The sequence below is a fragment of the Sceloporus occidentalis genome, unplaced genomic scaffold (assembly GCF_023333645.1).
Source record: "Sceloporus occidentalis isolate IW3139 unplaced genomic scaffold, rSceOcc1.0.p SCAF_5, whole genome shotgun sequence".
Classification (NCBI taxonomy): domain Eukaryota; kingdom Metazoa; phylum Chordata; class Lepidosauria; order Squamata; family Phrynosomatidae; genus Sceloporus; species Sceloporus occidentalis.
The window spans coordinates 138,108,090-138,132,376 of NW_028316985.1; the positions used below are offsets into that span (position 1 = coordinate 138,108,090).

General features: G+C 37.2%; 1 protein-coding gene and 1 long non-coding RNA gene across 2 annotated transcripts in view; one reads left to right on the forward strand and one right to left on the reverse strand.

Annotated features, from left to right (window-relative positions):
• Window positions 1-10,255, reverse strand: part of RXFP1 (relaxin family peptide receptor 1) — a 42,739-nt gene extending 32,484 nt beyond the window's left edge. Inside the window, exons 1-2 of the mRNA XM_089527016.1 lie at window positions 10,093-10,255; window positions 1,502-1,657 (exon numbers count right to left, since the gene is read on the reverse strand). Coding sequence (XP_089383142.1) covers window positions 1,502-1,657; window positions 10,093-10,141 — 205 coding nt within the window. The 5' untranslated portion in view covers window positions 10,142-10,255. The remainder of the gene's footprint in view (window positions 1-1,501; window positions 1,658-10,092) is intronic.
• On the forward strand, window positions 1,471-22,191 carry LOC149312877 (uncharacterized). Its single transcript, XR_016281439.1, has 3 exons — window positions 1,471-1,564; window positions 2,046-2,125; window positions 22,119-22,191. It is a non-coding gene; the product is annotated as an uncharacterized LOC149312877 (long non-coding RNA).
• The last annotated feature ends 2,096 nt before the right edge of the window (window positions 22,192-24,287 follow it).

Genomic DNA, 24,287 nt, shown 5'->3' on the forward strand with positions numbered 1-24,287 from the left:
ATTCCCACCACATTAGTAAGTATGTGTCACAAAAAAAATGAGGTTATAAATTTTTATAACCTTGTGGCATTTGTAATGGATATTCTCAATATTTTCTGTACACTGAAGAAAGGATGGCCTGTTTGAGACTGAAATCACAGAGGGAAAAATCCACAACTACTGAAATATGGAGTGAAGTTACATTAATATACTCAAATTCAAAGCATTATACTTCAATTGTACAGAGACTTTAGACAATTCTCTTACAAAATTCTCTTTATATTTTCTCTTTATATGATATCCTTAATCAGGCTTTTAACTTTTTATTTCTATTGAAGTAATGACCTTTTCTTTAAGCAGTCTTCTTGGTATATTCACTCAGCCACAGGACTATTGCACCACATTATCTGAAACCACCATGTGCAATTTTGCACTTCTGACCGAGTTTAACATGCTAAAACACCCATCACTAATGAGAGAGAAATGTGCCTTTTATGCTTATAGTCTAGAACAGACTTATTCAGAAATAAATGCTAATAAAGTCAACATCACCATGCAGTTCATAAGATGAATTTAATTTAGTGGTATATAACTTCAAATAGATGTGTACTGGATTGTTCTCTTTATATAATTTTTACAACTTGAGTCTCTCCTATCTAGAATTCCAAATTCCAAAATATTCCAAAAACCAAAACTTTTTCATGGGTGGCTGAGATAGTGGCACCTTTGCTTTCTAATGGTTCAGTGTACACAAACTTTGTTTCATGCACATAATTACTGAAAATATTGTATAAGAGTACCTTCAGGCTTTGTGTATAAGGTGTATATGAAGCATAAATGAATTTTGTGTTTAGATTTGAGTCCATCTCCAAGATATCTCATTATGTATGCATATGCAAATACAGATGTTCCAAAATCCAAAACACTTCTAGTCCCAAGCATTTTGTATAAGGGAGACTCAACCTATAGTAGCAATTTGATAGCCATTGTTTTAGTAATAAGTGTTCACTTGATAAGTATGCTGTCTTCTACTACAAAAAGTTGTTTTTTTATATACAGTTCTTCTAATACAGGAGAAATATTTCTAAGTAGCTTCTATATTAGAAGAAGAAATGAGATTAGGGTTCCTATTCTCTGACATGTTATTAGTGTATTAGTGATGTATGGTGAATGGGGCTCCTTACCATCTTTTCTATTATCATAATTTACATTATAACTAGGGCAACTATGCAGATATACAAGAATTTGCTCCCCTTAAGAAACGTTTATTATACATCAGATTGAGACTGACAGCCAGCTGAGTATGGTGTTTAGGACATTGCTAAGGCTAGGGTTGGGGATATCCAGGTTCAGATCCCAATCTGATCACAAACTTCACTCACAACACATAAGAAATTTGGTAATTATTGAGTTTTACAAACATTACTCAGCTCTAAAAAGTGTTTCTCTTTGAAAATATAGATTATGCTGATCATGGCTTTGTGAACTCATCACAGTGAAAGCTACTTTGTGATGAACTTACCACAGTTGTCTTCATCAGCTTGATTCCCACAGTCATCTATCCCATTGCAGTGGAGGAGCTGAGGTAAGCACTTTGTGGTATTCCCACAAGGGAAGTAGCCAAGGGGACATGGGACACCAAACCCCAAATCATGAGTTCTTGAAGCAGCATGAATAGCTATTAAAAAAAAAAAAACACCAATAAGACTTTATTTAAAGAAGTTAAACTTTGACCAAGTGATTGACTGACTGATTTTGATTTGACTGACTCATGAATTATTCATCAGTCTGCAATAATTTTCTATAAAAAAAAATAGGCCATGAATTTCAGATATAATAATTTTTCAAACCAAGAAGTGTATCAAGCCATGGCTGCTGGGTTTTGTCGGGCTTTGTGAGTCACATTTTCTGCAGGCTTGCCCATGCTAGCTAGGGGATTCTGGGATCTGCAGTTTAAAAATAGTAACTCTTCAAGGTCTTGACTTTCACTTCTCTTTGTATATTATGTGTATCTCTATCTGTGTGTATCTTGACAGGGATTAAAATTCTACTCATTTACCTAATAGAAACACAGCTGTATGCTCTGGATGTTGGGCACAATGGTTGAAAGGAGATGAACCATCTATACAGAAGGATTCAGAAACTGGTGAGTTGCTGAGACAATATATACTCAAACTAAAGGTGAGCAGTTGGTCCCATCCACTACTAGATGTTTCCTTGGTGTTCATGAAAGGGCCACAGTTCAATAGAAGGATACATGCTCTGCATGCAAATTGAGAATATAGCCACCATAATTTTCAAACCATTTATTAATGGTGAACAAGTAAAAGGAAGATTTTGCCACTGTATCCATAGGCTGAATTCTATATATGAGCATAGGCTTCAAAATCTGAATTAAAAAAACAAACTTTGATCAATGAAGCCATTTAAAGCCATAAGCAGAAGTGAGAGCAAATATTTACATAAGGAAGCCATCTGTACCCTATTGGAGAATTTGCAACATTTGCTACAAAAAAGGATGAAACTCAACCAGAAAAAGTCTGTTTTTATCTAGCATTTGTAGCAAATATTTCCTCCCCTAGGAAATAGCATTCAAAATGTTGATCAGCAAATGTCATAATAGGGTAGTCTAATTCATGACATGCATTTCAGAAGTGGCCTGTGAGAGAAACTGTTTATCCATATAAACATATCTGAAGTGAATTTTTGAATCCTATTGCTCAAACAGAGAGAAAAAAAGAGGAGGAAATGGAGACAAGCAAAGGAATATTTAAACAGATGTGAACAGACTGAACAAACACTTTCCTTGCTAATTCATCTGCTAGTTGAAACACAGTTATAAAGACTCAGTATAATTGTGAGCCTAATTGGGAGTAAAGACGACTTTACTTTTCCTAGACCATCTCTTCTAGATTCAGCATTTCTAATAACTATTACCCCACCTACTCATTCACCCATATTATTTACCTCATTGGCTTCTAATGATCTGCTTCTTCTGGTCCCTTAGAGCAGTGGTTCCTGAATTATAGTCCTCAAATGATGATGGACATCAGATCTTAGAAGTCCAGCTTACATGATCAATGGTTGGGGGATTTTGGGATTTGTTGTCCAACAGCTTCTGGTGACCAAATACTCCTCAAGGGGGAACATGCACATCCAAAAAGGATGCAACCAGGGTTCTTGTCAGGAGCAATGATGCCATCACAGCAGGATGAAAAGGGCTATGGGGAAAGTCATAGCCCTCCACATCATCTGCAACAGTGGCATGACTTAAGGACTGGCGTCTCCTCCATCTCTTTCAGGCTTGTGACACTGCAGTTGTTAGAGTTCCAACTCTGGGAGTTATTACCTTTAAGGTTCATTAAGTGATATTTGACTTCCATCAATCAGCAGAACAAATTGTCAATCACTTTGCTAATCAAATATAATTTCTAGGGTCCACTCCATTGCTCCAGTTCATTATAATGATTGACTTCCTCAATGAACTTTAAATAAGTCTCACCATTAGCTCCTATCTTAGTTCTTTTACTTTTTTGAGTCCCCCCCATGACTCTGCCTTGACAAGCTAGTTTTTTAAAAATCAATCCTATTTACACTAATCCTGTATGAGCAAATCATTAGTTTCTTCCTTATGATCAAGCAATACTTGAGACCAAAATAATACTGCAGAAGATCCCAATGGAAGTTTTAATTCCATATATGAAACTTGGGCGGGATACAAACCGCCAAATAGTACGTCATCAATACATACTAGGGTTAGGAAGGGGCGGTGCTTCCGCACCCCCCTAACCCTAATACGTATTGAATACGTACAAGATGGCGGTGCCCTGTTCATACGGGCGCAGCCATCTTGACGTATCGGACGCTGAGCGTCCGTACGCGTCGCGTCCTTTGTGATGTAGCGAGTGCGCCCCTGGCGCCTCGCTACGTCACAAACGCAACTCCAAAAGAAGCTCCATTTTGGAGCTTCTTTTTTGCTCCGTGCGGGAGCCGCGCGGTTTGGCTGCTGCAGCTCCCGCGCAGAGCAAACGGCGGCGGCGGGGAAGCGCCGCAAAGCGGCGGTTTGTATCCCGCCTTTGACTAGCACCAGGTGAATTTAGAATGAAGAATTATAAAATTTGATAATGGTGGGATACAGACCGCCCCTTCCCCTCACAGTGGCAGTCCCGGAGGCCCTGATCCACCGCTTTTCCATGCCTCTGGGAAGCAGCAAAATGTCGCTTCCCCGTGGCCTGGAAAGTGGTGTCCTTGGGGCGACAGCGGCGGGGAAAGAGAGAAAGGGGCCACTCGGCCTCTTTCTCTTTTGTATTGCTGGCGCAACCGCTTGGATGCGACATGGCCATTTGGCAAATAGCAATTAATGATAAGTTAACTAGTGAAATTAAGTTTAGAAGAGGAATAATCAAGAGAAATGATTTCGAAGCAATATGGGAAACATTTGTACAAAAAGTTTTAGGAAAAGAAGGAGGTGTTTTACCACCAGAGGAAGAGTTACAATTCTGGAGATAGAGTAATAAGAAGACAGGCTCGGGTGATGGGGAGCACTTGGGGGAAGGGGGAAATTATGAAAAATATATGATGAAAAGAAATATGAATTAAAGTTAGATAAAGTAGTAAAGAATGGAATATAAAGGGATATATTATATGTATGGGGAATATAATGTAAAAGTCTTTTTTATATATTATTGTAAGGTGAATTTAATCAATATTTTATCAATTTATTATAATAACATGTATTAATTTCATTCTACCAATAAAATAATTAAAAAAAAATAAAAAAAATGGATGCGACATGGCCATTAGGTCAAAATGGCGGCGCCCATGTAGACAGGGCGCCACCATTTTGATGTCCTGGTGACGTACTAGGGTTGCGGGGCATATATAAGCAACGCCCTGAGGCAACCCTAGTACATTGCCAGGACGTGCTATCAGGCCCATCTGTACAGGGCCAATGGGTTTTAAAACTGAGCCAGCAATCGCTCATTGACTTGTTGAGGCTCAGACTTTTTTTTTCATTTTATTTAATTAAAACACAAATAACAAATAATGACACATAATAACAAACTAACAAGCATTTTACAAATAGACATTACGTACATATATCTATACATATTATACATATTATCAGTAATTCTCTAAAGCTAAACACTTCCATCACTTCCAGGAAGCCAATTGGTATCCCCCTTTTTTTAGTTTTAGCAAATACTACCAAGAAAAAAGAAAAAACTGTATTAGTACATATATCCTTTACAATATCTTTTCCCAGAAAGATATATTCCATATATGAAACTTTGACTAGCACCAGAAGAAATAAGAGTAAAGGGTAAAATTCATATAAAATTATAAAAATACATTTTCCCTTCATCCATTCAATCGTTTAAGCCAGAGAAAACGAAAAACATCCTATGTTTTAATCTCTTCATTGAATATTAATTATTATATATATGCTATATTTCGCCTAACTCCCTAATTACACTGCTTTCATTCCATCATATATATTTAGACAATTCCATTCTTCCTTAACCATATCAACATTTTTATTTCTCAGGCTGGTGGTAAGTATATCTAGACTTTTAGCTTCCCTGATTTTGACCAACCATGCCTCAGCTGTTGGGGTTTGCGGGTTTCTCCAAAATTGGGCATACAAAATTCTGGCCGTGGTGATCATATACAAAATTATACATGAGGCTTCCTTTGCCTTTTTGTTTTCCAAAATTCCAGTCATATTTAACAAAAACAGTTGCGGGTCAAGTGGGATATCTAATTGTAAAAAATTAATCATCAATAATCGTATAGATCTCCAATATTCCCTGGCTTTGATGCAGGACCACCATAAATGGAGATAATCACCTTCATGCTTATCACATTTCCAACATGTTTTCTTCACAGTTTTATATATCCTATTCAATTTAACAGGAGTCATATGCCATTGATACATCATCTTAATATAGTTCTCCTTAAAGTTTTGACATAAAGTAAATTTTCTAATTACTCTCCATGATCTTTCCCATAATTTCAAGTCTATATTTTTTCCTAAATCTTGCAACCATTTCACCATGCAATTCTTTACTATTTCATCCTCAAGATCTCTACCTTTCAGAATTCTATAATATCTTGAAAGATGTCCTTTCTCTTTATTTTCTATAATTTTATTCAATTCATTAGATCCCATGATAATTCCAAAATTGACACAATCTGATTTAAATCTTTCCGCTATTTGAAAGTAACTAAACCAATCTATTATAATATTCTCAAATTTCAATTGTTCCCTTGTTTTTAAGGAGATCATTCTATCATTTCCCCTGAAAGCAATATCAGAATATCTAAGCCAAGTCCTATTACAGATTTTAGACCTTTGCTGAAATGCTTCCTGAGGAGACACCCATTTAGGCATTTGTCTAAAAAACAAAGGTTTTACGTTATTCCATATCAACAATAAAGATCTTCTAATGAAGTGATGTTCAAAATCTCTGTTTTCTCTTACTTTGTTATACCAGAGGAAAGCGTGTAGACCAAATCTCAACTCATTACCTTCTAAAGATAGTAATCTTTCATCTTCTAACTTGAACCATTTTTCTAACCAACACAACCCAGATGCAAAATAGTACCATTTAAGATTAGGGAGGGCGCAGCCTCCCCGATCACAATTGTCCGTTAGAATCCTCCATCTTACCCTTGCTCATTTTCCTTCCCATAGAAACTTAGACAATTCTTTTTGCCATACTGAGAATACTTTCAAATTAGATATTATTGGTATATTCTGAGGCTCAGACTTTTTAAAGTACAACTTTCTCAACACAGTGGTGGAAGAATGCCATAAAATATTTTTGATTGGATATCTGATTGGATATCATCATCTGGTTCTTCTTCAACCAGATAGCACACAGCTGCCTTACAACCCTTACCCTGAACTGTTGGAGCTCTTAGTGAATGGCAGGCCAGTCCAAATACAATCTCATCCATGATTTAATTGTAGGTGGAAGGGCTGATGGTTATTACTGAGAGCTGCATTGTTGTCTCCCAGCTGTACCCTTCTGGATACTGGGTACAACATCAACATAGACTCAAGGATCAGGAGAAGGGATTGTACTGTGCTGCAGAAATTCCATCTCCCCCTTTAGGTTTCATGTTTATTCCTGTGTCTGTTCCAATCACCAGCATTTACCATTTTCATGTATTCATAATTTGAATATGATGAAAGGTGCATTTAAAAATTATTTTTAAAGATCATTTTCTTTTCTGTTTGTTCCTTTAAATAATATTTACTTTTCACCGTGAAAATGACATTTATGAAGATGTTTCATGCTGGATGTCTTTATTTCCAGTTCATTTCCTTACATCGTCTGAGTAACTGACATGACATTTGCACATCTCTTTTGTCATGCAAATGAATAAATGAATGACTTCAAAAATGGTTCACAGACCTGTTGAGAAAATGGACTTGGATAGGAAGAGTTCTGGGAAACAAAATTAAAGTGGAGGATTCACTGCTTGAAACACGAGTTTTAAATTTATTATGCACTTAAAATGTGCTACCCAACATCAGTTGAGGAAAAAGTCTTTCTAGCTACTCATGACAAGTAGTGGTGTGTTCTTACATACATATATATTGGAATATCTTGAATTACATCTCCTTGATTATTTGGATTCCATACATATGGAGTTAATAACATAATTCAGCAGCAAGATACTATAACTAAATAAGGGGAGCAATGTTGTACTTTGCTGAAGTGGGAGGAAAATAACTTTAGTGAAAATGAGCTATAAATATGGTGCAAAATCTCAGTCACTGTTGATTTTGTAACCCATTTTTTTCAGAATAATGGATTCTACATTTAGATCTCTTCATTTATAACAATTTTAAATCTGAAGGGTTGCTTCATCCTATGACAGGGACCAGCTCCTCTGATCTTCAGCCAAGCATTTTCTTTCCATTTTAGCAGTGGAAGGATAGATGATCGATACACTTATTCAGAATCCTTTGGAAGATCTGATAAATTGAATCTTCTGTTTTGTTTTGTTGTAAAATCTGTTTTGATCCTGCTTTTGTCTTATTCCCTTGATCTAGATTAGAAGTCAGCAAACTTTTCAACCTGAGAGTAACATACAAAAATGGCATTGCACTGCAGGTGGGTTTAACCCCAGCACCAGTCTCCAAATAGAGCTGACCACAGTTGACTGCCATTATGTCTGTCATTCATGTCTCCATTTTCAAGATCATCTACATGTACATTGCAGAATTAATGCAGTCTGACACTGCTTTAACTTCCATGTCTCAGTGCTATGGAATTCTGGGATTTGTAGTTTTGTGAAGTTATTTAGCCTTCTCTTTTGGCACCAGAGCTTTCACAAAATGAGAAAATCTAAAATCTAGAGCTCTGGTGCTAAAACAAACCACAAATCCCAGAATCCATAGGATGGAGCCATGGCAGTCGAAGCAGTGATGTGTTTTGAAATACAAAAAACAAAAACAAAACAAAAACAAAAACCAGTAATAAGATGAGATGTATCTTTTTACTCCCTTCTTTCTCTCCTTATTCCACTTCGCAAAAAGTGGCCAAGGGATTCTCTTCTTCCTCATCCCACCTTGGTTCTCTCTCATCCTCCACTCCATTCTCTCCAAGAAGTCTTAGATTTTTACAAGTCACCCAGATCAAGATAATCATGAACTACTTCAATTTTCACCCAGATTTTTGGTGGAATTTCACTACACACTGCTGCATAGTACATACAACCACCCGGCAGAAGTTATGAAAGAGAGACTTCTTTGGTGTGCACTCCATTGGAAGTAAGAAAGACAATACATAAGACACAGTGATGCTTTTGAATACAGAGGTGCCCCACTTTCCTTCCCAACAATAAATGCAAAGGGATGTTGTAGCATCTTTGCAACTGACAGAAAAAGAGAAGTTGGTCCCGTAAGCCTCCATAGGTTACGTCTACTTCCTCAGACACATGAAGTGATGTTCCTGAGAATGGATTGTCATAAGCAAACTGTGGGCAAGAATAGCAATAAAAATGCAAAACCTGTGGGTATGGTGATGAGGTGACAAGTTCAGTTTTAATGGCAGAAGGAAGGATGTTGCCTAGGTGCTTCACTCCATGCATCTGAGAGAGCAGAGTTCTTCAGAAAGGTAAACACTGGTATCATAAACTTTCATAGTTATAGGTCTAATCTTCACTGCAGAAATAATGCAGTTTGATGCCACTTTAGCTGCCATGGTGCAATACTATGAAATTCTAGGATTTGCAGTTTTTTAGCCTTCTCTGTCAAAGAGCTCTGGAGCTACAACAAACTACTGAACTCAGGATTCCATAGCATTGAGCCATGGCAGTTGAAGAAGTATAGTCAACTATAGCTATAAATGTCTATCTGTCTCTCTGATTTTAGAAAAATAAACGAAATAAAATATATTGGTTTTAATAACAAACCTGAATACTATAGAATGTGTCTAGACTGGTTATTTACTATCTGATGTGCCACTTAAGAACAGAAATTAATGTTATCAGGATAAAGCACATTCATCACAGAGATCTTCAAAGCAATTTCAAGCTCCTAACAGAACCTGGAAGCCTCCTTTCAAACTAGAATATTTAAAAAAACACAATGAAGCTTTATAAAAGTAATCAATGAAAAACTTCTGTTTTTCTCCAGTTGCTATTACACCCTGCAGTGAATCCAGTTTTGTCCTTGATAGGTTCAACCAAACAGGTATACACATTACTTTGAAGCAGAATATTAATACCACCCAGTGAAAAAGTGCTCCTAAGAAGTAATGAGTTAAATACAAATCAATCTGAATGCAGCTTGCCAGTCAATCTGAAGCTGTTTCAAAGATCTGAGCTGGGTTCCCCCACCCCCCTTCTGAACCAAGGGTACATTTACACATTATTAAAAGAATGTTACATGCTGACATCCTAGGTAGGGTATAACAGCTGCTGGACATACTTAATACTTGCATTGCTAAGTGCTCTGAAATGTCAATATCTCAAACACCAGGAATTCATCAGAGAAACATTCTTTTTTTGCAATATCACAAAGAGTAAAGAACAATCAGTTCATGGAGTTTGCTTCCTATTTACTTCAATAAAGAAAGAAGAAAGGTTACTCACCATTTGTTTCAATGGCAAAGACTATGTAGAACAGGTAATCAAGTGGCATCTCTTTCTTGTAACACAGAAACAGAGAACTAATGTTGTCCCCCAGATCCCATGCAAAGCCTCAGCAGTTTCTACTGTTGGTTAGGCAACTCTGCACAGGAAGCTTCGTAGCCATTCCTTGCTTTCCCCTGTCTTTCTCCTTTGCAACTCCTTCCTTTCCCTCCCTCTCTGTGAGGCATAGGCACACACTAACCAACAGAAAAAAAGAGAGTGAAGTGGGGGCGGAAAGTTTCAAGGAACGAACAGTCTCTTCTTCTCATTTATTCTAGGTTTCTCTTTCTGTGCCCCTGGCAGCCTAAAGATGGGACAGTACCACTGAAAAATGAATGCTTTGATCAAGGCTACCATGGCCAAAACAATATGTCATTTGATTAAGTGATTGGTTAACTAAGAGGGTGTTCCCACTTGCCTATAAAGCGGATCATGAAGCGAATTAAGAGGTGTCGTTCCCACTGATGCCCAAATTAGTTCCTCAATGCCCCAGAATCGTTTCCACTGCGATTCGATTCAAAATCAAATTATATCGTATAATTCGAATTAGATGCCTATAAACCAGTTTAAAAAAATAGTAGGTTATAAAGCGGGTTATTTTTGAAAGCGGTGTACGATTCGCTGTATCCGAATGGGAACGACAAGGGTGTCTGATGCGGGAACCTGGAGATGGGAGGAGCAGCACTCAAGGGGCTGGCCTGGGGGTGTCACCCTCTTTGGTCTCTTTCTGCATCGCCAGCACCATTTTCTTCAATTCACATAGACTTTCCCCTGGTGGATTGCAACCTCCCCTCTGCTCCTCATTCATAGACTGATGTGTGAGAAGAGCCATTGAACACCATTTTAAACTATTATTCTTTCTTTTTTTGCCTCTGCCTGAGTGCCTGAGCAGCAGATGGGCTTTGCAGTACATGCCTGCTTGATCGCCCCCCCAGACAGCCCAGGGAGCAATGGGGGAGGCAAAGCGATTTTGGGGAAAGGAGGCTCCTTCCAGAGGAACTATGGGATGGGCTTTGCAGGACATGCCTGCTTGATCGCCCCCCAGACAGCCCAGGGAGCAATGGGGGAGGCAAAGTGATTTTGGGGACAGGAGGCTCCTTCCAGAGGAACTATGAGATGGGCTTTGCAGGACATGCCTGCTTGATCGCCCCCCAGACAGCCCAGGGAGCAATGGGGGAGGCAAAGCGATTTTGGGGAAAGGAGAGCCTGGACGCCCAGGGATCTGAGGGGGGGGGATCGAGCCTTATCTTCTCTCTTCCCCAAAGATTCTCTCCCCAATAATGAAGCCTGCTGCCTTCTCCTCCTTGATCCAATTTGCCAAGCCTCCTTCTAGTCTGGGGAGACACAACAGAAGAGCCTTGGATGCAGCCAATTTTCATTGGCTGCCCTAAAAATAAAAAAACCCCTCGACTTGTGACGTTTGACGCCTACGGGCTTGATCGACAGCTTGTGGACACAAATGGGAATGGGGAGCAAGTTAATCTGTTTTAAAAGAAAGTGATTTAAAATAAATGGGAACGAAAATAGGGTCTAAATGAATCGAGGTAATTTGCCCCTTTTGGTAATGGAAACGATGGAAAAAATTCGAATTATTCCCGGAACATAATTCGAATCAGAATCACGCCAATATAATCCATTTTATCTGCCAAGTGGGAACACCCCCTAAAAGTTTCTTTTGCTGTTGTCATCTAATACCAGTTGGGGAATGATCATTAAAGCATAATTTTATTTAAGTGGGACTGTTCTTTTTTGAAAAAAGCAGTATTTTTTGCACAGAACCTGCTGCATGAAATGAAAAGAAAGTGAGCCTGTAGCTAGAACACTTGTGTCCATAGGAAGAGCAATTCTGTGGGGGAAGAAGAGGAAGAAATAGGTGGAAGAATCTCTTTTTCTCTGTGCCCTCTTGGCTCATGCTGGAAGTATAAGTTGATGTCCGCTGTTTTTCAAAAACAAATTGTATTTTTTTGCTGTTTCTGATGGCCAATGAGTTTCATTTGGCCCATGTGATTTTTAGCTTAATTTCCTAGACATCTTTGGTGTTAAATTGTACTGGAGATCATACTAGGATTTTGAAATGCCCTGAAACTATGATGTCCTGCATTTTCATCAATGTTGAGCTGTAGAAAATGATGCACAATGTATCTTTGAGTACAAGCACTTGTGAAGCTTAGTAGGGGACTTGAAATTCATCACAAGGTCTGTTGAGATGCTCTGGGGTTCTTCAAAATCATGTAATATAACCTCCTGCTTTCCCAAAGAAGTTCTTTCTTTCTGGGAAATGGAAATAATGGCAGGAAAAGAAGCTGAATTCTTTACTTTAGCTGGTATGGTTAGTCCCTGCTTTTAGCAGTTTGGGGGTGGGGGATCGGTAGGGAATATGAGCTGGGGAAATATTTATTTTGCAAGAATCTAATTCATTCACTAAAATGGTTCAGTGAAAAGTCACAAAAATCCAATGGATCAGCAAAGACAGTTTTTGCCTTGTAAAGCGTGTTTTTAGTAGGAGTGCACCAGCTACTAATGTTAAAAAAAGAAGACTCCTTTCATACTGTAAAGCCATAGCTTCTTCGGTTGTTTGTCAACCACACTGCATCTTATTAATTTTACTTTGTACTTCCTCCTAATTTCTTGAATACTTTTGAAACTGAGCATCTATTATTATGGTTGTAAATGGCCTCCAAATACCCTAAAGTGATTTGATCCCCTTGATTGTCCTTTTCAAATTCCTTTGGAGTTCTTTTGAGAAGCTCTTTTTTTTGGAATACATGTGATCATGATGGAATTTCTGGCGAAAACATGTAATTGTGACATGCTTTAGAGAAAAAGCATGGTAGGTTCCTCTTTTCAAAGCTTATCCTGCACTAAATCAAATATGAAAGCAATCTCCTTTCAGCAGCTTGTAAACTCATTTCAGAATCAAACTTTTAAATTCAGAGCATCTTTCAGTTGGTTTATGAGCGCCTTAAAAAATCCAATACTTTCTAAATTTAATAGCTGCACAAGAAGTGGAAAGCAACAAGAGTAGTTCTCTTTGGTTCCATTCTGTGAGAAAATTCAGTTGTTGAAATGCCCAGCAAATTTGTGCATAAGAACATTATTTTAAGAAATAAATCTAATGAAAAGATGAAAGCACTGTTCTATGATCATTAAATGGAGACAGAGCAAGTAACCTCAGGTTTCAGAGGCAAATCAGATACAAAAGTTATTTCCATGGGATAATCTATGAACAGGTGACCACCTCTATCTTCAGAAAAACAAGCCATTGACTGTAAGTTAATTTTCAGAGTTTTCATTTGTAAAGGTTTTAAAGATGTTTATTAGGTCTGGCTTTTAACTGACATTTAAATGGATTTATATTTTGCATTATCCCAGTGAATATACATTCTTGAGGAGTCTGAAGGAGGAAAACAAGTTGTTTCCAAGTAAAGTATAATTTATTTTTTAGCATGGAATGATCACTTGCATGTTTAGCTTTTTCTCAAATTTATAAATGAGGATTGTAGAATATTACTTATTAATATGATGTGAGGGCAACAGGATAGCTTCAAAACAATAAACATTTTGAGCGTACTAGAACTGTGGAAGATGAATGTTTAGAAAACCTGTTGAATTGAATTAATATGAGAACTGTCAGCTCAAATTACCCTTAGGCCTTATTGTTACAAGAAAAGTCAGATTACGTTTAGCTTGTAACAGACAGTACTAGACACAAATGGGAGGAAAACAGATTTGTGTCTTTTTCTTCTTATGCAAATTTAGCACAAGAACAAGACAGCTGGTGCAGTCGTGTGTGCCACATAGGTTTGTCAATACCCTCAAAAGGACATTCTGGTATCAGTCCTGGGACTCAGGAGCAGAATTAAATGGGATCAAGTGGTAGATCAGAAACAGTATATCCAGAAAGTAGAGCCTAGTGGTAAAGAAGCGCAACACATGGACATACACAGCACTAATAATGTCAGTTATTTTAGTGTGCCTATCAGTCTTCTGCCAACAATCAATGCATGCATCCATGATACCCAAGGATATAAACCTGTGTTGGTGAACCCGTTGCTGACACACGAAACCATCTTGATGAGGCTCAAGCAATGATCAGTTATGCATATAGTATAGACTAATAGAAACAGTCCATATGTCCAAAAATAAATAAAATAAAAGAGTAAATACATTAACTTTTAATGGATTTAAAACATGCCCTCTACAAACAAAATCCAATGAGTTTTTTTTAAAAAGAAAACAACACAATGGATATAGTCATCTAGAACTGTGACTAAAAACAGGCTGAAATTAATAAAGAAACATATACTATTTACTATAACTAAAATAAATCATGTAACTAAATGTTGCTTGATTACATAATTTATTCAGCTACAGAATCTAATGCATTCTTATGGTCAAATGTTGGATGTTTAGTGCCAATTTTCACACTCCTGGCTCGTTCCTGTTGGAAGATACCATCCCAAAGCAATTAACATTTAAATAATAGTGTGCCCTTTATCTTTTGCCCCGAACAATTTATTTATTGGCTTCGAAGAACAGTTTGCAGCAAGGATAAAAGATCATTCAGACATTTGGAAAATCAGTCCAGGAAGCTGTGCCTGATGCTAATGATGGTTCATTTGGCTGCCTTTCTTCTCAATGTAATTAAGGAAATAAAAGACCTAATTTGGTTTCAAAGTCCATTAAAATAAATCAGAGGGAGGCTTCTACTAAAATAGAACAAAATGATCACTTGGATAGGCAGACCATGCAAAATGTTATGGGATGGGTTGGTAGGCCTGATAAGAAGCATGAAATAGATGGGAGATGTGAGCCCCAAGTGTGATGTTCCTCTAAATGTTGTGGGATGATGAGTTTTAGGTACCTGGCTGTATTTTGCATGGAACCAGAGATTTAGGGGGAGTGATACATTCATTGCAGTAATTCTGTTTTAGTAGAATTTTCTAATAGTTGCACTTTCTTTGAGCCATATGAAAATATTTTAAATATTTCTTCTTGTTGGTAACTGTCCTCAACTTGAAGACCCTACATATGAGAGATCTCCAAGTCAGCCAGTTCTTAACCATCCTGCTCAGCTCTTGTAGATTCATGGCTCTGGCTTCTCTGATTGAATATATCCATCTGCAATGTAATCTTCCTCTTTTCCTATTGCCCTCATCTTTACCAAACACGGTAGTCTATTCTAGTGAAGCCTTTCTTCTCATGTTATGCCCAAAATATGAACAACCTTAGTACAGTTATCTTTGTTTCTAGGGAGAGTTCAGGTCTGATTTGTTCTAGGACCCATTTATTTGTCTTATTAGCAGTCTACAGTATCCTCAGAACTCTTCTCCAGCTCTGCATCTCAAATGAGTTGTTTTTTTTCTTGTCAGCTTTCTTCACTGTGCAGCTTTCACAACCATACATAGAAATGGGAAATATGAAGGCATGGGCAATCTTAACTTTAATATTTAATTGTTTGTCTTTACATTTCAAGATCTGGTCTAGTTTCTTCATAGCTGCCCTTCCATGTCTTAGGAGTTTATCCCATACAAAAATAAAGAGACTTACCCCTGCTGTGATACAGTTGCTTATGGGATGCAATCGTGAATTATCACACAAAAAATGCAGCTGAACGACTGCATCCTGCCTACATCCAGGCTCCCAGTTATGCTCAGCTCTGATTTGCAAATACTAAAAGTTCCTGTTTTTGGAAAGCAGTGGACTAAGAGCAGCTGGGAGCTAGGATGCAGCCGGGATGCAGTTGCCTCATGGCATCGGCGGCATTTTTCATGAAATAATTCCCAATTACATCCTGTAAATGACTGTATCCTGGCAGGGGTAAGTCACTTTATTTTTCCATGTGATAAACTCCTTAGTCTTCTGATTTCTTGGCTGGGGTTTCCATTCTGATTGGGGATTGAGCCCAAATATGGAAAATCTTGAACTATTTCAATCTTTTTATCATCTGCTTTAAAATTATGTAGATCATCTGTAGTCATAATTTTTGTTTCCATTGATGTTCAGCTGTAAACCTGTGTTTGCACTTTCTGCCTTGACCTTCAATAATCTTTCCATCTCTCTGATATTTTCTGCTAGTATTATGATGTCATCTGTATTTCTTGAATATATTAGCTAGATGTTTGTTATATTAGCATTTTCAATGGATCTTATCCAAAGTTTTAGAAGGCCAGCCAAGGTGTCTTAAAAAATAAAAGACCACCATAGTGACATGCCGCGGAGGTGAATGGTAGCACGAGACGGAGGCTCCGCGCTACCCCCCTCAACTACAGCAAGCCTATTAGTGGCGGGGATATCCTGGAATGGGGGAGTCCCAGGATACGAGGCTCGTTGGAAACACAAAATCTTTCTCTCCAGTGACGGAATCCCAAGGGATGAAACCAAAGGAAGAAAGAATGGTGTTGGAGGGCATTCGTTGCTGTGGTGTGTTTCCGTAAGGTAGCGGCCGAAGCGGCAAACTTTTTCTGGCAGAGTGGTGAGGAGGAGTGGAGAGTTAACCTGTTGTGGATTAGTTATCCTCCCTTGACTCTTTGTAATTTCAGAGCAATATCTCCACGTCATTATCAATTTATAAAGAGATAGCCCTATCTCAAAAGAGCAAAATTAATGCACTTTGTTTTTTCTTCTTCTATCGGAGTGCCTCCAAGGGATACCGCTGTGGAAAACTTGCGGAGGATACTTACTTTCTTCATTCCACCTTAGTTTGGGCAAGCGTTATATTTAAAAGACTATCTATTGCCTGAATTACTCGTTTCTGTTCCTTTTATAAGTTTTACAGCTGCAGTGGACAATTTTTTCTTGCTGTCTAAAAAGTGTGTTAAAGAAGGACAGTAAATTGTAAGCTGCCTCTTCAGGAGCTGTGTTTGAGTATTTTGTCTTAATCAACTTTAAGAGCCCGAAGAGGCGACATTTGGATTAAAAACTAAAGTGAAGTGAATCCATATCTCTTAATCCAAGGAAGAGCTGTGATGAAATAGAAATAGGACTTGAAGCGAAAACAGGAGATGGGAGACGAAGTGGACTGTAACTGTATTTGCTGTTGGATACAAATTGCTATTTTTGGAAGGAAAGTTTAACTTTGAAACTCAAAATAACTGTGTTACTTTAGTTTGATACATAAATTCCTGTAGCCACAGATATTTTTTCTTTTTGTTCTGAATCCCATCGCAACTGGTATCTTCAGATAACTGAATTCCATTGCACCTGAGGGGATAAACCGCAGCTGTAGCAACTAGAACAGCTGAAACAACTTCACCGAAACAACTTCACCGCGTTCTGCTGCACCTTTGAGAGAGACAAATAGCATGAAAGACCGGAGAACAATTCAAAGAATTATTAATTTAATAGCGACTTAGCGAACTAATACTTCTCTGAGAAGGTGAAGTAAAGAACAACATTAACTCCGGAAACTTGAGAAAGTGAAGTCTTTTCTTAGGGTGATGTGTGATTATGTTAATTAATCTTTGAGTTTAAAAAGAACGCATTGGTTTGGCTTCGCTGATACACTTTTGTTTAGTGGAAGATATAGCGCCTCCTTCTTGTTGAAACAAACCTGAAGGTTAGGGATACTCAAAGGAACAACTGGTATAGTGCATTACTGTGTATTGCTGAGTGAAATTTAGTGAAATTAGAAGGCAAACTGTTATCATGGGGTAATACATTAATAACATTGATTCCTAAAGAAGGCAAAGACGAAACTATAATTAATAACTATAGGCCAATAGCCTTAATGAATAATGATTACAAGATATTTGCGTCCATTTTGGCAGGAAGACTAAAAACACTGTTAGAGGAAATAATCCATAGAAACCAGAACGGATTTATACCCAGTAGAAAAATTCAAACCAATACAAGAAATATTATTAACATCCTAGATTATTATAATACCCACAACGAAAAGAAAGCTGCTCTCCTCTTCATAGACGTGGAAAAAGCGTTTGATTCCGTGAGGTGGGAGTTCATGTTTCAATTATTTAAAGCAATGAATATGGGAACCAACTTTGTTGCCAACGTAATGGAAATATATGATAAACAATCAGGGAGGTTAATAGTAAATGGAGAACAATCAAACACCTTTAATATTAGTAGAGGGACGAGACAGGGCTGTCCCCTGTCCCCCCTTTTATTTATCTTAGCCTTGGAATTTTTACTAAATAATATAAGAAACTCAAATAAAATCAAGGGTATCAGGTTAAAAGGTAAAGAGCTTAGAGTGCAAGCCTTCGCTGATGATTTAATGGTGGTACTGGAAGACCCTCTTAGGAATATTAAAAACTTAATGATGGAATTAAACCAATTTGGAAGATTAGCGGGTTTCAAGATAAATAAAGAAAAATCTAAAATATTGGTTAAAAATATCACTAATGGTGAGAAAACATTATTAAAGGTCAAATCTGGGTGTGAAATAACCAAAAATGTGAGATATTTAGGAATAAATATTTCTGACAATAATATGAACTTATTTGATAATAATTATAAAACTCTCTGGAAGGATATTAAGCGAAAAATGAACAATTGGAAACATTTGCACCTATCTTTATTAGGTAAAATCAATGCGGTTAAAATGTCCATACTTCCGAAATTGCTATTTTTATTCATGAATCTCCCCATCGATATCAATAATACAATAATAGAACAATGGAATAGGGATCTGAGAAACTTTATATGGAAAGGGGGCAAGCCCAGAATTAAATGGAATTATTTAAAAGAAAAAAAGCAAAACGGGGGCTGTGCGCTGCCTGATATTAAAACTTATAGATTAGCTTGCAATCTATCTTGGTTGGAAGATTGGGTGAGATTAAAGGACAACGATATCTTAAACTATGAAGGAGCAGACCTGCGGTACGGATGGCACGGTTACCTATGGTATAACAAAAGCTCAGTGCATAAAGATTTTTACAACAACCCAATAAGGAGGGGACTATTTAAAACCTGGAAGATTGTCAAAGATAAATTTTATTCCAAAATCCCGGGGTGGGTTTCAACACAGGAAGCTTTCGCCAACAGATGGGACACGCAAAATAACTGGGTTAGATACAGTGATATACTCGAAAACAATGTTAGTATGGGCTTAACTTTAAAATCCAGAGAAAAATTGATAGCAGAAGGAATCATAATAAACTGGTTCACTTATCAAATTAAGAACAGATTCATTCAGGATATTAAATCTCTTGGTGTAGATACCAAATTACTGGAAATTGACAAATTACTTATGGAAAATGATGAAAAGAAGATCTCTAAATACTATACTTTGTTGAGAGAAAGGGACTTTGAACAAGAGCCAATCAAGCAGTATATGGTGGACTGGGCGAAAGATATGGGGAAAGAAATACCACTGGAAGCGTGGGAAAAGGCCTGGACCCGCACAAATTCCTTCACCCAATGTATAAGTTATAAAGAAAACTTTATTAAGATCAGTAACAGGTGGTATTACACCCCAGCAAGACTTAAAAAAATGGGTAAGCTAGAGTCTGACAAATGCTGGAAATGTCAGGAGGCTAAGGGGACAATGTTGCATATGTGGTGGGGTTGTGTAAAAGTTAAAACTTTTTGGGAAGAGATCCACAGCACAATTCAACAAATCTTTATTATTAGTTATAAAAAGAGACCAGAACTCTATTTGTTGAATATGACCTTCTTTATTAAAAATGAGGATGAACGCAAATACTGGAAGGTAATACTATATTTGATAACCACTGCTAAATTGATCATAGCAAGTCATTGGAAGGATACAAAGGCATTACAAATAGAAGAATGGCTTTTTAAATTAAATACTATTACACAACTGGACTTAATTTCTAATAGTCTAAAAGGGGAAAGAAATGAAAAAGTGCAGCTGGAATGGAATAAAGTGGTATCTTACCTAAAAAAAAGGTGGAAATTGGAGGACAGGCTGGCTGAAGCTCTTTTATAACTAACAATTAAGGGGGGGGGGGACTCTTTACAGTTACATAGATATGTAAATAATATATTTATGCATGACCGGCTCGTATTTCGATTTGTCATCTTAATTAGAGTTATTATTATTATTTTTTCTTAAATATGGTTGGGGAAGATACTATGAATACACCATATGAATGGTTAAAATAATGGGAGTAATATATCAACTTGTGAGTGTATACCCATGCTGGCATGAAAACATGTATAATGTCGGGAAAATTACAAGGGAGGAAACAAAGCTAGGAAGTTTAATTCACCTTTGTTGTTGTTATTGTTATGTATCCTGGATTGTATAATCTTTATATACGAAAGCATGATTATGTATTCAGGAAATGTTTTGTTCTTTTTTGAATTCAAAACCTTAATAAAAATTATAATTTAAAAAAAAAAAGAAAATTTACTTTTAAGATGAATGAATATAATGACATGCTGAAACCACCCATAACTGAACAATGGCAGAAGAAAGATGCTCTGGTTGCCATTTCAGTTGTTACATGTTATGTTCATACTTCATAAACATTCTATCCAGAAATAGAATGATAAAGAATGAACAAAAATTACTTTAAAAATAAAATGAACATATAGAATGGCAAAGAAAAAAAAAAAACAATCTTTAGAAATAAATTAAATGAGAAGATGAGCCTATAAAAGAGTACATGATAACATGTCCTCAAATGTCCATATGGCTGTATAGAAAAAATGTTATCCAAAGATATAAAATTTATTTTCTGGAACAATTTAAAGGAAACCTATAAGATGATGATAGATGTGGTTATTAGTAATTTTAGTAGGAGGGCCTGTAATGATAGAATAACATTCCCCCATCTCCTCTTATTTCTCTTCCATTTTATTACAGTCAGGATTTGGAGGAGCGGGATCAAAGGCCTACTATATATTAGTTGCATGTTGTATGTTCTCCCTTCTTTTTCTCTTTACTTTCTTTCATTTTTCTCTTCATCTTTATTTTCCCCTCTGGTTTCTTTATCTTTAATTATTTTGATTGCAAATTGCATTATTTGTGTTAAATTTTAAAAGGTAAAAAGAAATGTGAAAAACAGCAGTAAGTAATAGTAATGACTTCTTTTGCAAAGTAATTTGCCAAACTATGCTGTTATATGTAAAAGGGCAATAAAATAAGAGTATATCATTCTAGAGTACTTGAAATAGTGTTGTTGTTGTTGTGTTCCTTCAAATCAGTTCTGACTTGTGGCAACCCTAAGGTGAATTTTATCACAAGGTTTTATTGGCAAAATTGGTTCAGAGGGAGCTGTTCTTGCCTTCCTCTGAGGCTGAGAAAGTGTGACTTGCCAAAGATCACCAGTGGGTTTCCATGGCTGAACCCTGGTCTCCCAGTGTCCTAGTCCAGCACTCAAATCAATACACTATGGCTCTTTTCAAATAGCATGACTTCAAATTTCTCAAGCCATCAAGCCAAGCCACATGCAACAAATAAAGAAGCTGTATGATATTTTTGGCAAGCCAGCCTGGCATAGTGGTTTGAGTGTTGGACTATGACTCTGGAGACCAGGGTTCAATTCCTAACTCGGCTATGAAATCCACTGGGTGACCTTGGGCAAGTCACAAGCTCAGCCTCAGGGCAAATGTCCTCTGAACAACTTTTCCCAAGAAAACCCTATGATAGGGTCAACTTAGGGTCAAAATAAAGCTGCTTTGGGTCGCTTAGGAGGTATGCCTGTTGAAATGATGCATGCGACCTAAGAGTCCAAAAGCTGCACCAAAGCCATCCTCCTGTCCTAAGGACTGGAGCACAACTTTGGCACAGCTTTTGGCCTCTTAAGACGCTTGTGTCATTTAAACAACATACCTTCAAAGTGACCCAAAGCGTATCTGTTCAGGCCTGAAGTCAGAAACAACATGAAGGCACACAAAAACAACAATGAAGTTTTGCATTGGCCAGCTAACAAATTTCAGTCATGGCATTTTGGAGAGTTCAAGCACTTATCTCACATTCAGTTTCAAGTTCATTCTTAACTATGGAGGTTGTGCCTTAAAAACCCAAATAATCACCAGATCATGTTGTTATTCAGATTATGTTCCTGTTCCTGGACTTCAGTTTCTTCTCGCAGCTTTTCCAAACACTTTCAGCCTCTCTAATCCCTGATGACAGATGAAATTTACTTCCAATTAATATGAATTTGGCCAAGAACAGTAAAGCTCTTCATCTGAGTTCCTTCATCCAGGCAAGTCTATTTAATGACTTTGTTCTCTTTTAAGCCAAGTCAAGTCAAAGGTTTGATTAAATTTTTTGCCCTTGCCTTTTTTTTTAATCTGTTAACTGTTGGCAGCTTGCTTCATAAGGATTTTCTACCCTGTTTTTTTTAAAATGAGTGATGGGTAACCTGGCTTCCTATCTTTGCAATGTAACAGGATTTACATCTTACATTTGGTGGTAAGCACCACTGCAGTATGTGTGTTTTTGATGGGGAGGAGGGAGAAATAGAGGGAAGGAAGGTGAGAACTTGTCTCTCCCACTTTCAAGGAAATGTACAGTAGGCAATATTGTATCTTTATGTATTAGAGAAAGAGAGAGAAGGGGGCCTCATCCGCACTGCAGAAATAATGCAGTTTGATACCTCTTTAATTGTCATGGCTCAATGCTATGAAATTCTGGGATTTGTAGTCTGGTGAGACATTTAGACTTCTCTCAGCTCTGATGCCACAATGAACTACAAATCCCAGGATTCCATAACACTGAGCCAAGACAGTTAAAGTAGTGTCAAACTGCATTATTTCTACAGTGTAGATAAGACTGCAAAGAGAATGAGAGCAAGAGAGAGAGCATCCTTTTTGCAAGTTACTATAGCTTAAGTCCAATTTACATACACCTCCTTTTGGTTGTTGTGGAAGTCAGTACTAACCATGTAGCAGCATAAATCCCTCCAATCCATACTTGCTCTGCTGCAAACAAATTTCTGACAGCATTTTGCTTGTAATTCAGCAGCAAGTTCTAAATGAGACTCGGCGCCACTGACTAACTATATGCAAGGTGGCCTTTGAAGATAGCAATTTTATTCATTTGTTTTACTTGGTATTAGTAATACCAAGTGGTTTGAGGGTGAAATCAAGGGTTGGTTTCAGTTGCTTCTAATCCTCTTACTGATACACTGATACAACTGAGTGCTGCTTAGAATTTCAACTACTAGGGTATGCATATTTGATGGAATTCTATCAAAAAATAAAAATGGTAATACCTTCCATTCCATCAAAAATAAAAATAAAAGTGGTAATACTCTCCCCTAGCAGTTGAAATTCTAAGCACCATCCCGTTGCATAAGTGCATCGGAAGCAATAGAAATCAACCCTTGATTTCCAAGGTTACATTTTATTCCTGAAGATGAGCTATCTTTCTGTCCTGCAAGCACAAAAATCAAAATGGCATTTCAGAGTTTTTTTGAATGCATTAAATGATACTTTGCATGTAACATATATGAATGCCACTGTAAATCAAGGATGTCACATTCTTGGCAGGCCTTGCCAATCAAGAACTGGCCTTTTTATCTATGAGAAGAATTTAGCAGAAACAAATGTTTTATTGTGGGATGCCACATTTCCAGTTTATGGAGGCAGTGGCTTGATATATGACCCACTATATTACTAACAGCAGTTCAGTTTACATGATCTTGCAAATGAATAGTTCTGTAATGATGAGATGGATCCTCTCAAATTATCAAACTGCTTTGGATTTTTTCCCCTAGAAATCACCTCTAGGGCAAACCTTGGAAAGAACTAGTTAAGAATGGCTGGATTATCTCCAGTTCATTAAAAAGTGCAAAAATGATTTTAAAAATTATTAAAATAATTAAAAGACAACATAAATGCATCAAATGATGATTAATAGACCATGTTTTTTCAATTAACTGCTTGGTCGTAGGGGGATCATTTTGTAATGGTGATGGCCATTTTTAATATGATGGCCTTTTACATTTAAAACTAACATTTTATAAATATGTGCACACTTCCATTTTTTTGCTAAAAGAGTATAAACAGATCCATTGTAACACCAATGTTAATATTCTATACAATTCTAGTGTTTTCAAGCTCAATTGTAGTGTTAACTAGTCAGATGCAATGGAAGAAGAAACTTCTACCTACCTACCTACCTACCTACCTACCTACCTACCTACAGTATCTATCTGTCTGTCTGTCTTTTCTTTTTTAAAAAAAGTATGCCCCAATTTTCTTTCCTCACTGGATCC